This window comes from Capricornis sumatraensis, chromosome 5 (assembly GCF_032405125.1).
Source record: "Capricornis sumatraensis isolate serow.1 chromosome 5, serow.2, whole genome shotgun sequence".
Classification (NCBI taxonomy): Eukaryota; Metazoa; Chordata; class Mammalia; order Artiodactyla; family Bovidae; genus Capricornis; species Capricornis sumatraensis.
In genome coordinates, this window is record NC_091073.1 from 49,721,484 (window position 1) to 49,737,508 (window position 16,025).

General features: G+C 36.6%; 1 protein-coding gene across 2 annotated transcripts in view; it reads right to left on the reverse strand.

The window, feature by feature from the left end:
- Window positions 1-16,025, reverse strand: part of RELN (reelin) — a 536,845-nt gene that overhangs the window by 192,771 nt on the left and 328,049 nt on the right. For both annotated transcript variants that reach the window (XM_068972809.1, XM_068972810.1), the window contains exons 12-13: window positions 9,139-9,290; window positions 817-929 (exon numbers count right to left, since the gene is read on the reverse strand). In XM_068972809.1, the coding sequence (XP_068828910.1) occupies window positions 817-929; window positions 9,139-9,290 (265 nt within the window). The remainder of the gene's footprint in view (window positions 1-816; window positions 930-9,138; window positions 9,291-16,025) is intronic.

Consider the following 16,025-nt stretch of genomic DNA (forward strand, 5'->3'; position numbering starts at 1 on the left):
TAATAAAATTCCAAACGGTATAACTTGGGTGACCCTAGGATGTGGCGTATGTTGGATACTTTCTTTGGTTGTTACCTATCTAGCCTGATGTTTATCTTCTGTCTTCCTGACTTAAACTGTGAGATACTAGATGCTGGCTTTATTCAAGCTTTTTAAAGTACTGGCTCTCTGGCTCAAATTAGCAAAGAGAAAAAAGCAAAGGTAGTAACAATCTATACTTCTACTGGGTCTTCCCAGGTGGCACGAGTGGTAAAGAACCTGCCTGCCAATGCATATGAGACGTGGGTTTGATCTCTGGGTCAGGAAGATCCCCTGGAGGAGGGCATGGCAACCCACTCCAGTATTCTTGCCTGGAGAATCCCCATGGACAGAGGAGCCTGGCAGGCTGCAGTCCATAGGGTCGCATGGAGTCAGACACGACTGAAGCGACTTAGCAAATACTTCTACCGTGTCTTTTGCCTAGGAAACTGCAAATGCTGGATTAATACTCACTATGCCTGATAGCAAGTCTGTAAGGCTGCACAGGTAGAGGCACTCTTAAGAGTTTTCTTAGGGACACGAATAATTGTTAGCTCATTGGGCTCCACCTTATTGTCTCTGATGGGTTGTAATTCAATCTTCCCGATAAAAATCTCATCTTTTTGTTTATATCAGGAAAAAAGTGAATGCTAAAATAACGTCCATGTCACTTTTAAAGAAATGTGGCAACTTCCTGGACTATAAGAAGAGAGATTTATCCTCTGCATTTAGCAGAGTCTTCACAGTTTTGACTTGAACTGGGGTGGGGCCATCTGACAAACAGATTGGCATGTGTACCTTGTATGAGGAATAGGAAAGAGTATCCAGTGTAATGTGTTCTTTTCTTCCTTCAGTTTTTGCATACAGGGCAACATCATTTTCATGAGAGGCTCCAGGATCACAAATCCCTCCTGCACACAGAATTTTAAGTGTTAGTACCAATTTGCACCCATGAGCATATCAAATATAGTATTAAATATTAGAATAAAAAAATAACTCTAAAACCCAGATGTCACTTAAGAACGATCCTAAACAAAGTAACCAGATCCAAAGAAATAATTTATGTAGATAGTTCAGATAGGTCATGTTAAGGATCAAAGACTTGACATTTTTGAAGGCCAAAGTAACTATTTACCAAAGTATTTACTATTATTTGGGAGATTACACAAACAATAGTCTGCAACAAACTGTGACTACGGGTCCATATTTTAACTGCCATTAAATAAATGTGCTCTGCTTTTTAATAAACCGTTACTTTCTTATATTTGAGGTCTTTGTGGTCAAAGTTCAGAAACTATTGATTATGATTTTTAAAAAGTGTGGTGAGTCACTGAATCAAGGATTACTGAAGGAGTGTTACTTAAATGGTTACATGTAGTACCTTTAATATTTTAATACATATTAAGTATTTGTATTTTAGATACAACTCATTTTACATTTTTACTTTTGGTACCTCATTTGATTGTTTGAAGAGTAGTTTATTCCCTATCACACTACTTCACAGTCATATGAAACGATATAAAGTTAGACTTTGAGAGGTGATTAAGATTATTCTGATGATGCAACTGGATTAATTGTGCAAGTACCTGAAACTGAAGATCATTTAACTAGTTGGTGGAAGAACCAGGAGTTGATACTAAGTTTTAAACTCTGACCCTCTATTTCTTTCACTATTGCATTGGGCCAATAACCTTTATTCTTGTGGCTTCTATCAACTGTCTGCTTAACCTGGATTTTAAAGAATTACTTGTCTAACCAGAAACTTCTCCCCACCCACCATTATCCTTCATAACAACACCAAACATAATAGCAGGAGTGGCGACACAGATTTCCTGGCAAACATTCTAGCCCCAAGGCCCCAAATTTATAATATTAATTTCTAATTTTATTGTTATTATCTTTTGAGAAAAATCTCTTCCAGTTCTTAAATCAATCACTATTAATCTTAATTTTTATCCACAGGAAATTTTTGTCCCTAATACTCTACAGTGACACAAAAAGCAAACTCAAAAACTCCAGAATAAGATTACCCTTTAAGAGTTAACCTAGTAAAGTCAATAAATAATGGATGAGACTCACCATCTGTATAAATAAATAAAGTGTCATTTATTACAAATGTCTGGTTTAAACTCAACCTGGATAACTGGGATCTGGTCTTGGGTAGTATTACTAAAATGTGATGTTAAATAAGAAAGTTAGAACCTGACCAGTATAAGAAAGAACATGATAACAGAAGTACCTTGGGTGTTGGTATTTGTTAAAACTGGCACATTACATCTGTCAGACATATGTAACTTAAGTGTAAGCAAGTGTGGGGCTTCCCTGGTGGCTCAGACAGCAAAAAATCTGCCTGCAATGTGGGAGCCCTGGGTTCAATCCCTGGGTTGGGAAGATCCCCTGGAGAAGGAAATGACAACCCATTCCAGTATTCTTGCCTGGAAAATCCCAAGGACCAGTATAAGAAAGTACATGATAACACAAGAAACTTGGGTATTGGTATTTGTTAAATTTAGCATGTTACATCTGTTAGACATATGCAACTTCCCATATAACAAATATTTACTGAGCTAAGTAATCTGAACTGAGAATAGAGAAGCCAGATACACCGATAATGTAGACCTCATTCTAAAAGATGTATATTATTCAAGGGCAACAACCTGTAAAGAGAAGATCATGATTTTGACATCTGATATTATGTTTTTACATATCATTGCACAGTTCAAGGTTATAGTAAATACAGTTAACCAAGCCATTCTACAGGATAGTCTCGGCAGGTAGGGGGAAAGAGCTACATGAAAACTAAATTATCTTTTTAAAAACTGGTTATTGAGCCAATATAAAAGACTTACCAAAAAGAACAAAAAAGGTGAAAGGTCACAGGCATTGTGGGTTTAAAGCACCACATCTAGAGACACAGGAACTGAACCATCAGTTCTCTCTAATTTCATTAATTTGTTCCCTGTAAACCCTCTCTGCTCTCTCAAGAACAGTTCGTGAACTGCATCTGCCTTTCAGAGAGAATAGAAACCCACGTGGGAGTTTCATCCAGCCCAGAATGACAGAAGAAGAAAGTCCAAAAGGAGCCAAGACTTTAAAACGATGACAGACTTTATCTGAAAGATCCCTCTGGGGGCAATTTATCAGTTCTGTGAAGTTTCAGTGACAGCAGCTCCTTCAGAAAGATACAGATTCTTCTTCAGCTTCATTCACTTTGATGTATTGTGGAAAGGTATGACTCAAGAGGCGTTTTGTACAGCAATTAAAGTACAGAAGATTTCAATAGAAACTAGATGGACAGTTAAGTTTTTAAATATTTTAAATCCTGTTTTAAGTATTAACAGCTTTTTAAGACCTTTTTTTTTACATTAAGAATGTGATTTTGTTATTTACCGTGTGCAGGATATTGGACCTGAAGGTTCAAATGAGCCCTGACCTCAAAAAGTCTGTAATTTGGCAAGTAACTAGTAACATATGTGAAAGAATGATAATTAGCAATCAAGTGTGTTGTGTTGCCATAACTGCAGCCAAAATTCAGAGAAAAGAAATACAAGTGTAGAATAAGAGAGTGGGATATATAGGAGATGTTTGCTGCTGCTGCTGCTACTAAGTCACTTCAGTTGCGTCCAACTCTGTGTGACCCCATAGACGACAGCCCACCAGGCTCCCCCGTCCCTGGGATTCTCCAGGCAAGAACACTGGAGTGGGTTGCCATTTCCTTCTCCAATGCATGAACGTGAAAAGTGAAAGTGAAGTCGCTCAGTCATGTCTGACTCTTCGCGACCCCATGGACTGCAGCCTACCAGGCTCCTCCGTCCATGGGATTTTCCAGGCAAGAGTACTGGTGTGGGGTGCCATCGCCTTCTCCATAGGAGATGCTTAGTATATATTTATTGAAGAAATAATAAAGAAAATTTAAAAACCCCAAACGAATGATGTACATTAGATTACTTTTGTCATGATCACTGCATTCTGGCTCTAAGAACAGTGCTGGATACTAGTCCTCAATGAATTTGAGAATGTGTGAATAAAGGAAACAGACCGTGAACCAAACTTAAAAAGTAGAGCAAATTTTCCAGGAATGATAGTCATAGCAGATTGATATGAGCCAAAGGATGAAACCAGGAAGGACACGTAGGCAGTGTCTGAGAAGAAGGGAATGTGATCTGTTCTAGATTAACAATTGGCTACTGATTTTCCTAAGGCACAATACTTAGTAAGGGGTTACTTATAAACTGTCTATCATATCTTAAATCTCTTCCCATATTCTTTTCTAGTGGTTCAGATGGTAAACAATCCACCTGCAATGTGGACGACCTTGGGGAAGATCCCCTGGGAAAGGGAATGGCAACCCAATGCAGCATTCTTGTTGGGAGAATCCCATGGGCAGAGGAGCCTGGTGAGCTACAGTCTATGAGGTTGCAAAGAGCCAGACATGACTGAGGGACTAACACTCTAACTTTCACCAAAGACTTTAAGTCTTTTCCTGTAGTATCCAGTCTTATCCTACCTATCCTGCTGTCATCCTGTCCTAGCCTATCCTACCCTATCCTAACCTAAACACATCTTTGCTGGATTCTACCTTCTCAAGATCAGACCCCATTCCATGTGTTTACCAATGAACTTCTCGAAAGAGCAGATCTCTGTCAGTGAGCCATCTCTATTTCTCTTAACTCTATCTACTTTGGCTTCCCAGGCACCATACCATGAGGAATCACTGGTGGGCTCTCTGCCTGTCCGGGTTGCTATTTGTCTCTGTGGGATTCCTCCACTGCTGATCACCTCCCAGTCATCCCACCCCTGAACCACTCTCTGCCCTTGAATCATGACTTCTTTCTGCATTTCCTTATGCTTTTTCTCAGTATAATTTGTCTCTCCTTGTCCTTCTACCTACACCTAGATGAGGGTTCTCCCTACAGAGTTTTCATGTCCTACTCTGTCTCCTGCTTGGGAGAGCACAGTGACTTTAGTGGCTCCAGTTATCACCTGCATTGCTGACAACTTTCAAATCTGATTTAGACCCTGAGTAGAATTTCTGGGCTTATATCACCTTCCAGAACCCTGAACCTCAACATATCTAATAATATAAAACCCTCTACTCCACATTTTCCCTTTACTATAATTATTATTTTTGAAAATAGCAGTTTTGGGAAATGACATCATTCTTCCAATCATCCTACAGAAAAATCTGTGTCTGCTCCAAGACTGCTCTCACCATCCCCAGTCAGCTGAGCATGAACTTCAGTTGACTCATCTCCAGTTATTCTATATCTGTCCCTCCTTCACATTATTGCCAACATCACTGTAATTTCTTTGTTGCTTGGATCAGTGCAATAGCCTCCATAATTTAGGGCTGCCAGCTAAAATACTTTGCATGACCAATCCCTATATAAAAAGTTACTTGTTGTTTATCTGAAATTCAAATTTAAATAAGTCTCTCAGTCTCATTTCAGTTCAGTCACTCAGTCATGTCCAACTCTTTGCGACCCCATGAACCACAGCACTCCAGGCCTCCCTGTCCATCACCAACACCCAGAGTCCACCCAAAACCATGTCCATTGTGTCAGTGATGCCATCCAACCATGTTATCCTCTGTCGTCCCCTTCTTCTCCTGCCCTCAATCTTTCCCACCATCAGGGTCTTTTCCAATGAGTCAGCTCTTCGCATCAGGTAGCCAAAGTATTGGACTTTCAGCTTCAACATCAGTCCTTCCAATGAACACCCAGGACTGATCTTTAGGATGGACTGGTTGGATCTCCTTGCTGTTCAAGGAACTCTCAAGAGTCTTCTCCAATACCACATTTAGAAAGCATCCATTCTTCGGTGCTCAGCTTTCTTTATAGTTCCAACTCTTCACATCCATATATGACCACTGGAAAAACCATAGCCTTGACTAGACGGACTTTTTTGACAAAGTAATGTCTCTGCTTTTCAATATGCTATCTAGGTTGGTCATAACTTTCCTGCCAAGGAGCAAGCATCCTTTAATTTCATGGCTGCAGTCACTATCTGCAGTGATATTGGAGCCCCAAAAAATAAAGTCTGACACTGTTTCCCCATCTATTTCCCATGAAGTGATGGGACCAGATGCCATGATCTTCGTTTTCTGAATGTTGAGCTTAAGCCAACTTTTTCACTCTCCTCTTTCACTTTCATCAAGAGGCTCTTTAGCCTTCTTCACTTTCTGCCATAAGGCTGGTGTCATCTTAATATCTGAGGTTGATTCCAGCTTGTGCTTCTTCCAGCCCAGCATTTCTCATGATGTACTCTGCACATAAGTTAAATAAGCAGGGTGACAATATACAGCCTTGACATACTCCTTTTCCTATTTGGAACCAGTCTGTTGTTCCATGTCCAGTTCTAACTGTTGCTTCCTGACATGCATACAGGTTTCTCAAGAGGCAGGTCTGGTGGTCTGGTATTCCTATCTCTTGAAGAATTTTCCACAGTTTATTGTGATCCACACAGTCAAAGGCTCTGGCATAGTCAATAAAGCAGAAATAGATGTTTTTCTGGAACTCTCTTGCTTTTTCCATGATCCAGCGGATGTTGACAATTTGATCTCTGGTTCCTCTGCCTTTTCTAAAACCAGCTTGAACATCTGGAAGTTCACAGTTCATATATTGCTGAAGCCTGGCTTGGAGAAGTTTGAGCATTACTTTACTAATGTGTGAGATGAGTGCAATTGTGTGGTAGTTTGAGCATTCTTTGGCATTGCCTTTCTTTGGGATTGGAATGAACACTGACCTTTTCTAGTCCTGTGGCCACTGCTGAGTTTTCCAAATTTGCTGGCATATTGAGTGCAGCACTTTCACAGCATCATCTTTCAGGATTTGAAATAGCTCAACTGGAATTTCATCACCTCCACTAGCTTTGTTCGTAGTGACCCCCCAATAAATCTGGCAACCCTATCCTACTTGGTATTCTATATTCTAATTTCTGATTGTTTCAGTCTTTCCTTCACTCTATGCCAGAATTACATTTCTAAAACAAAGATGAGAATATTTTATAGAACTGACAGAAATTATTTGACAGCTCCATGTTGCCTAGAGTAAGAGAATCCAAATTCTTCAGTATGATATTAAAGTCAGTCACTTCTCTGGCTTTAGTTCAGGATTCTAGTTCCAATTTATATCTTTCCTTTCAATTATACTGGGAAAATCAGCCAGCACTAAACACGTCATGTACCTTTATATTTGTGCTTTTGCTCAAAATGCTGGCTTAGCTTAAACTTTCAAGGCCCAGTTCAAATACCATCTATTTCACAAAGCTTTATCCTAATCTCATCTCCATGGCAATATCCAGATCTTCCTTTGCACTTCTGTAACATTTTCATTCCATTACAGCCCAACTGCAATCTTTTTCATAGTTAGATGTTATTTGTGGGCAAGAACTCAAAGTAATTTTTATACACAAAAAAAACAAAAATACATTGAGTCTTAATTATTTATTAGACACCATTTGAGGACTTTGCAACTCACTGATCAGCAACTCTGTGATTTAGGTGGCATTATTTTCTCTAGCTGTAGTTTCCATGTATGCTAGCTCAGTGTTCTACATTCAACAGGAATTCATTAAATTTTTTAATTGAATGGAGAGCTTTTATTTGGGATAATGTACTTTGGGCCCATTCAAGTGAATGTTTTCCTCAGAGTCAATGTAATTTTAATCGATTCATTAATAATCTGCTTTGTCCTAGAAAGAATTAAAGATAACTTGATCTGTTATGTACAGATGACATCTCTTATACAAAGGCAGTGCACTGGGTTGATTTACCATAATTTACTATGAAAAAATGAAGAATTTAAAAATATTATGTAAAAAACGAAAATATGAAAAAGGGAAAATATTTAAATTAGACTGGCATATTAAATGTTTATTATAATTTGCTGGATGGGGAGTGGTTCTTAACATTTCCCAGGAATCAGTCTTAATAAACTGAGAGCTTGTTTGAATTCTAATTATTTAAAGGAAATTAATTTATTAAATTCTTAAAATTTCTTTCTAAAAAAGAAAAATTAAAATTTATTCTCTTTAAAAATTTAAAAAAATTAAGAAACTGAGGTCTGGGTCTTTATACAATTCATTTCAGAGTCAAGGTGAGGATATCTTTATGGCAGGAAGATTACATTATTATGGTTTATATCCACAACATCTTTGTAATCAAATGGCTCATTACTGAAAATGAGGTAGCATCACACAGGGAATGTATCTGACAACATGATATAACTGGAAGTCTGCTTTGCCACTCTGAGCTGTAGGAAGTGAGGAATGTGAGAAATAATGGCCAGTGCAGAAGTCTAGACTTGGGAGGCTTGTTTGTCCTGATGAACTGACATCTTTGCTAGTGAGGTCAAAGGTAAACAATGTTTATTTCCTGTTTCACTTCCAGGTGTGGCCTGTGCTTTTCCAGTCATTTAACAAAGAAGGCATGTGACATCTACTCACATTTTTGGAACGACATCCAGTGAGAGTATGTAGCTGTGGCTCTTGCTGACAAAAATGATAAATTTGAGAGGACACACATTTCAACCCCTAATTCCTCCTTGGGTATTTTTCTAAATTTTTAACTATTTATTTGCTCTGCAATCATCTGAAGAAAAATAACACTTTAAAAGTACTTTTTTTCTGTGCTTACCACCATATTATAAAGTTGAGAATATTATTAAAGTATTAAAAAGTATTATTAATTGTTTCTTTCTTAGCTTCCCACAACAAAACAGTTATGCAGTGATGAGACAACCATTTAAAACAAATGATTCACTTGGTTGACTGTATTTTGGAGAGGCTAGAGGCTTTGGACAAAGGAGTTACTTTGTTCTTAGCTTCTCTCTCATTGTCTTTTCAGCTATGACCACTGCAGTAGATGTGGAAAGAAGGTTTTAAGGCATTTTGTCTTTAGGTATAGTCATGTAAGAACAAGACTAGCTTCTGTTCAGGATGGTTCCAGCAGGGCTGGTGTGAGGCAGATGTGAGCACCAATTTTGCCCAACCAGTAGTACTTATAGTTCATGAATTTTTATTTTATAGTGTAGACAACAAACAACCTACTTCCTCACGAACAGGTGATGATCTAAAATTTGCCCTATTTTGAACAATAAAATTGGTTCAAAATGTACCTACCCATAACAAAGTAAAACCTCAGGTTCCCGTAACCAGTAGTGTCCAGGTAAGGGGTACATATTTTCCTCTCTCCATCTTTGAGGAAGACCATTGATAAACCTGACTCTATTGTTCCACATTCTGTACCAATGACAGCTCCCACGATGTCCCACCTTTAAAAAAATGACAAACACTAACAGTTAGAATATTAAGTCAAAGCTTTATAGAGTATAACATTTTATTTTTAATGAGGACTATTTACTTAGTAATAAATAATTCTGAAATAAAGATGTGGTATCTCCAATTTTCTTGAAGAGATCTCTAGTCTCCCTTTCTATTACTGTCCTCTATCTCTTTGCATTGTTCATTTAAGAAGGTCTTATCTTTCCTTGCTACTCTCTGGAACTCTGCATTCAGCTGGACCAGAAAGAAGGCTTAGCACTGAAGAATTGATGCTTCTGAACCATGGTGCTGGAGAACACTCTTGAGAGTTCCTTGGACACAAGGAGATCAAACCAGTCAATCCTAAGGAAAATCAACCCTGAATATTCATTGGAAGGTCTGGTGCTGAAGCTGAAGCGCCAAAACTTTGGCCACCTGATGTGAAGAGCAGACTCACAAGACCCTGATGCTGGGAAAGATTGAAGGCAAAGGAGAAGAGGGCAGTGGAGGATGAGATGGTTAGACAGCATCACCAACTCAGCAGACATGAATTTGAGCACATTTTTGGAGATAGTGGAGGACAGAGGAGCCTGGTGTGCTGCAGTCCATGGGGTCGCAAAGAGTTGGACATGACTTAGCAACTGAACAACAACAACAAAGATGTGGCACTACAGGTTTTAGGTAATAAAAATGAAAGGGATAGTGTTAGTCAGTCAGTCATGTCAGACTCTTTGCAACCCCATGGACTATAGCCCGCCAGGCTTCTCTTTCCATGGGATTTTCCAGGTAAGAATACTGGAGTGGGTTGCCATTTTCTTCTCCAGGGTATCTTCCTGACCCAGGGATCAAGCCCAGGTCTCCGGCATTACAGGCTGATTCGTTACTACTAAGCCACCAGGGAAGCTCCTAAACAAAGTTTTAAACACATTCTTTTCACTATTACAGTTTTTCTGTGGAGAAAAATTTGATCAATGCAATGTATAGTGTGACTTCCCCGGTGGCTCCGTGGTAGGGAATCTGCCTGCAATGCAGGAGCTCTAGGAGTCATGGGTTCGATCCCTGGCTTGGAAGATCCCCTGAAGGAGGCCATGGCAACCCACTCCAGTATTCTTGCCTGGAGAATCCCAGGGACAGAGAAGCCTGGTGAATACAGTCCAAAGGTAGCAAAGAGTCAGACACAACTGAAGCCCACTAAGCATGCATGATATGTATAGTGTATCTGCTACATAATAGCCTTTATCCTCAACGCACTTAAACAGTTGAGATTGGGGATCAGTTTTGAACTAAGGAAACAGGAAATCATAAAAGATAGTACCATAATATTATAAATACTTGTATGGTATTTTGCACATTAAAAATAGTTATAGAATGAAAAGTCAAACAACCTGGCAAAAGTCTAGCAAGTTTTCAGAAAGGGGATGAGATTTAAATATGCATAAAAGAATAAAAATATTTACTATTTAAAAACTCTTATATCTCCTTAGTATTTATCTCTGCTCATGTCTAATTTGGCCATTGCTTTTCACACAACTAACTTGTCTACAGAAGAAACTGGGATACACAGACATAAGTGGCTTACCTAAGGCCAACTGCCTGTTTGGCTCTGAAATCGAGATAGATATTCTGTTTCTTAGTTCACTGTTATTTTAGTAGTTGCAGTTCTAAGAAGGGTACCATGCCAGGACAATTATGTTGAACCGTTTGAGACCAAAATGTTTAGAAAATGTTAATTCTTTTTTTGTATTTTAACAGATTATATCAATCATTTAAGGAAAAGCAGCTCCTAATAGTACTGCTGCTGCTGCTGCTAAGTCACTTCAGTCATGTCAAACTCTGTGCGACCCCATAGATGGCAGCCCACCAGGCTCCCCCATCCCTGGGATTCTCCAGGCAAGAATACTGGAGTAGGTTGCCATTTCCTTCTCCACCTAATAGTACTAGACTACTGTAAATACCAGGAACCTCTCTCCACTCACACAAGAAAATTTCACACTGGTTCATTGGTCTTTTACCTGCTCCATTTATCCCAACTAAGCCACTCAGTCTACTGATCCACAAAGCAAGTTAAGGTTATAAATGATGCATATGATGACTCCTTTTAGGCATCCATCTGCTTTAGAGTATTTTCAAAATGAAAGATTAAATTGGAAAAGATGGAATTGTCACAGACTAAAAGAACGTTTTATTCAAGTGAGAAATGAGATTAGCAGTCTTTTTCTCTTAATTATTAGTTGTAACTAAGTAACTCTTTTAATCTAAATGAATTGTTTTCATGACTTCTACCACAGAGAGGGTCATATGAGACATGATTTATATTATCTCTTTTTAATCTTTTTTAAAACATATTCCATTTTATTCTAATTTTCATTTCTCCCAACATATTTGAAGATAACAAAAGTGAGGTTATTTTCCTTAAAATAAATATATTACATATATATAAAATAAATAAATACAAAGATATATACAAATATATATTACAATAAAAGGAAATAGAAAATTTAGTTAGCTTCGAAGAGGAAAGTGGGGAGAAATCTGAAAAGTCACTTTGTAAAAGTCTCACTGCTTTAAATAAATTATCTTTCATTAATTAAAAATTCAGTAGGAGCTTCTTATGGCACAAGCTCATTCTTTCATGAATTTGTATAAACACTGGCTCGAGCTTAGTTGGAGGCAAAGTATCCTTCAGGGGGTCTCAGAGCTGAATCAACTACTGAGGGACCTGACAGACACCTGCCCGGACTTCAGAATCCCTCTCTGTCAGGTTGCAAAGTGTAGTCTATTCCAATTACAAAAATGTCATGGTCTCTGACTCTCTTAATATAATAATTACATGAAGTAAAATTATGACATAAACAAATCTTTTTTGTTTTCTGTTACAATTTAACTTTTTATGAACTATTACAAATTTGATTGTCAATATGTTTATGGGCATGAAAATGCCATTTGAATCAAGAGATGTTAGTATTTCAGAGATTTTGTACTGATGTTCTTTCTGCAAAGAATATTCTTGCCCAGCCAGCATGGCTGACTCCCTAATGTCCTTTAGATATTTATGATGATGTCACTGACTCAATGAAGTCCTCCTTAGACATCTAAAATTGCAACCTCCAATACACCTATACGTGACACTCCTCCCAATCTGCTTTAATTTTCTCATTAAGAAATATATAAAATCCAAATTATACTATAATATAAAAACAGTATAAATTATAAGACATGTCCTGTTTGCTAAATAGTCTCATTTAACATACTGCATTTTTCATTTACATATCTTGTTCATAAACATAACCAAATCTTTGAGTCCAGCAGTGGTATTTACAGAGCTCTATAGTTTTAGCAATATCTTGGATGGTACTGCAATTTCCCTGAAAAGGAGTGTTACTTCTCTACAGTTTAAATTGTTTTCCCCAAGGAAATGTGGTTCTTTGTGAACTGCATTTGAAGGAATGTCTGCCTAGAGGGAAGAACTCTCTACAACATAGCAATTTATATTTATTCTTTGATGGCTAATTCTAAAAAAAAAATCCCTTACATTATTTATTATAAATACATTGGTATCTATTATTTATAATAGAATGGGGCAAAGTTGGAATATGCAAAAAAATTTAATAATCAATAAAATGCCTTAAGGCAACTTTGTTCCTTAGAGGTAGAAGGGCAAAATAATATTTAATTTATATTTTAGTGTATGTCCTTCTACTTTTTGTATCAAAAAGAGAATTCTTTTTGTAAGCAAAACTAATTTAAAGAAGTTTTTTTTTAACCAGAAAGCTGGTGATCCTCCTTATTAGCTGCTTTGGAAGGCTTTGAGAATATAATTACATTTTAATCAGCTCACACTTTAATAGTTTTAAGAATGATACAAAAGTATAACTGATTCATTTTGTTGTTCACCTGTAACTAACACAATATTATAAATCAGCAGTACCCCAATAAAAATTAAAATAAGAATGATATGGAGTAAAACTTAAAAGTTCTCACCAAAAAAAAAAAAACAAAAGTGAGATGATAGATATGCTAGTTAACTAGATTTTATAATGTTTATGTATATCAAATCAACATGATGGACACTTTAAATATCTTACAACTTTATATGTCAACTGTATCTCAATAAAGCTGAAATTAAAAATACCATTTTCATGATGCATATTCTTCAAAGGCCAATCTGGCAGTAATTATCAAAATGAAAATTACATATATACATATATATGTATAGGTATATATCTGATTCTCTAATTTTCTTTTTTCTTCTTTTAGGAATTTCTCTTTCAGAAATACTTTAACAAGTATACAAAAAATCTATCACAATATTCTTTGACTATCAACAGAGGTCCAGATAGATAAACTGGTACAGTGCTTTTCTGAAATAATGATATATATTCACTGACTAGAAGAGACAGTCATAATATATTGTTAAGTTTTTAAAAATCAAGTTTAATAAGGAAAATGTGACCCTAGAGAGTATTTTTGTATGGTCACAGAAAAATTTCTGAATGAATATATACCAGAAAACATGTCTACATTTTAACAGTGAAGAGTGGGATTCACATTGGAAGACTTTTACTTTTTACTTTACACATTTCTTTTCTTTTGCAAAAGGAAAATCACTTTCAGAAAAAGGAAGAAAAACATTTCATTTATATGTGTTAGAATTCAGAATGAAAAGTTAAATTATTTCATCATAGATTGATGAAAATACTAAGAATATGAACACAGGAAACAGAGGTCTTATATTTTAAACACCTTTCCCCTCCCCCTACAAATATTGGTACAAAAGCCTCTAAAAGGTAGTGGAACTTTTCACATGATCTATGAAGATCTGTTTTATTATATTTTCCAGAATATATTAAACCACCTAAAGTTGATGACTTTAGGCTTGAACTAAAATATAGAATAGAGCCTGGCTATAAGAGCCTACATTTACCAGATTCATAACATTTTTTTTATCTACTAGAAATTCTCTGAGACTGAGTAAGTTCATTACATCCATAAGGTCTCTATTTGGGATGAATTCTTTGATATTTAATAAGGAATGTGCCATAGGTAAAGATTCTTCCACATTCATTTATATTCATGAGGCTTATCTCTAGCATAAGTCCTGTGAGGTCTAGCAAGGTGTATACTTTGACTAAAGGCTTCTCCACCTTCATTGCATTTATAGGTTTTTCCTCCAGCATGACAGCTTAGGTGAAGGTAAAGGATGAGTTCTCTTTGAAGGCTTTCCTGTATGAACTGCATTTAAAAATTCTTTTCTTCAATTGGTTCCGCTATACTTCACTCAAATTCAATTTTGTCTTAGGTTTTTATTACATGCATTATTTTTATTTACACTCTTGTTGGAATAACATTAATAAAGAGTATTGGCTTCAGAATGGTAGAAAACACTCAGCTTCCTCACCAATAAAACAGAAATATGACCTAGACTGAGTATGTTTAGAGAAAAAGATGTATCGCCTGGCATATTACAGTTTCAAATAATGTTAGTTTCCTTTTCTCCCCACCCCCACCGCCCTGTAAAATGTAGTGCTATTTTTGTTTTAAAATAAGTCAAAGTGGCAATTCAAATGAAATTCTAAATTACAATGAGTATTTTTTCATATTAGAATTAGCAGAGCAGCAATCTTGCACAAAGTAGCAGTACAACATACAAAATGTAATTGCTTAATCTATTTAAGCAAGGAGATACTCAGCTGAAAGAAAACTGTACTTTCGATCAGTGGGTCTTTCGTACAGTCCAAGATTTGGGCTACAAACCTATCTGGGCATTTAAATTTATTACTTATGTGATCTAAATGGTCAAGTGGTTTTGCTTTAATAATAATGAATGTGCCTCTTAAAAAAAAAAAAGGAGACCCACTTAATACAATGTTAACTTAAGACTGTCAATCTGTCCTTGATTCACTTATCCTGAATTGTAAAGCTTAAATAAAATCCCTCTGGAGCATTATAAGCGTCTTGTGAAAAGGATCCTAACCCAGAGGTAACATAATTCTTGGTAGGACAGAGGGAAGAATTTGTAGAAAATATCAAGAAGACGCTCAAACTGTCCTGAAGAGTTTTAAATAGTTTTAAGACCAATTTTTAATAAAAGCATCAACTGACATGGAAGGGGCAATAATGGAGATTGTTCTTGTTGGCCTATATGTAGTTTAGGTTTTCAAGGATATATGTAACATTCTTTGGGATTATCTCCCCAGAAGGGGAAGCCAATATAAATTTGTTTTATTAAGTTTATATTGCCTTTTTCTTGGCTTTATTCCAGTGAATAGCACTGAAATTTAAGAAAGACATTTTGAAAGACATTTTGAAGTTTAAAAGACAGTTGCAGGTATGACCCACTTTTCTAAGCAATGACATTAAAAAATATAACTAATACGTTGTATTTTGGTCTCTCTACAGTAAATTCCTGATCAGAGACTAAATTACGGCTGACCTGAGGAAAACATTTTCTGTGCTCAATTTTTTTCTGTAATCTTTGATGAGATGTTTTAAAATGTATTTCTTGAAATAATTTCTTCAGAACAAATTTATAAAGCAATTCTCTTAATAGGCGTGGGTGGTGGCAGAATGGCAGTCTTAAGACTAGAGGTTGGAGGGAACTGGGAATAGTCAGTTCAGCAGTTGAGACACTATTCTTTCTGTTTGCCCTCTGGCATCCCTTCTATGTCTTGCTAGTGTTTTGGAATTCTGGGTATTTCATCTATTTTCTATGATGATAGCTATATTCTCATTATTAGAAAACTGGA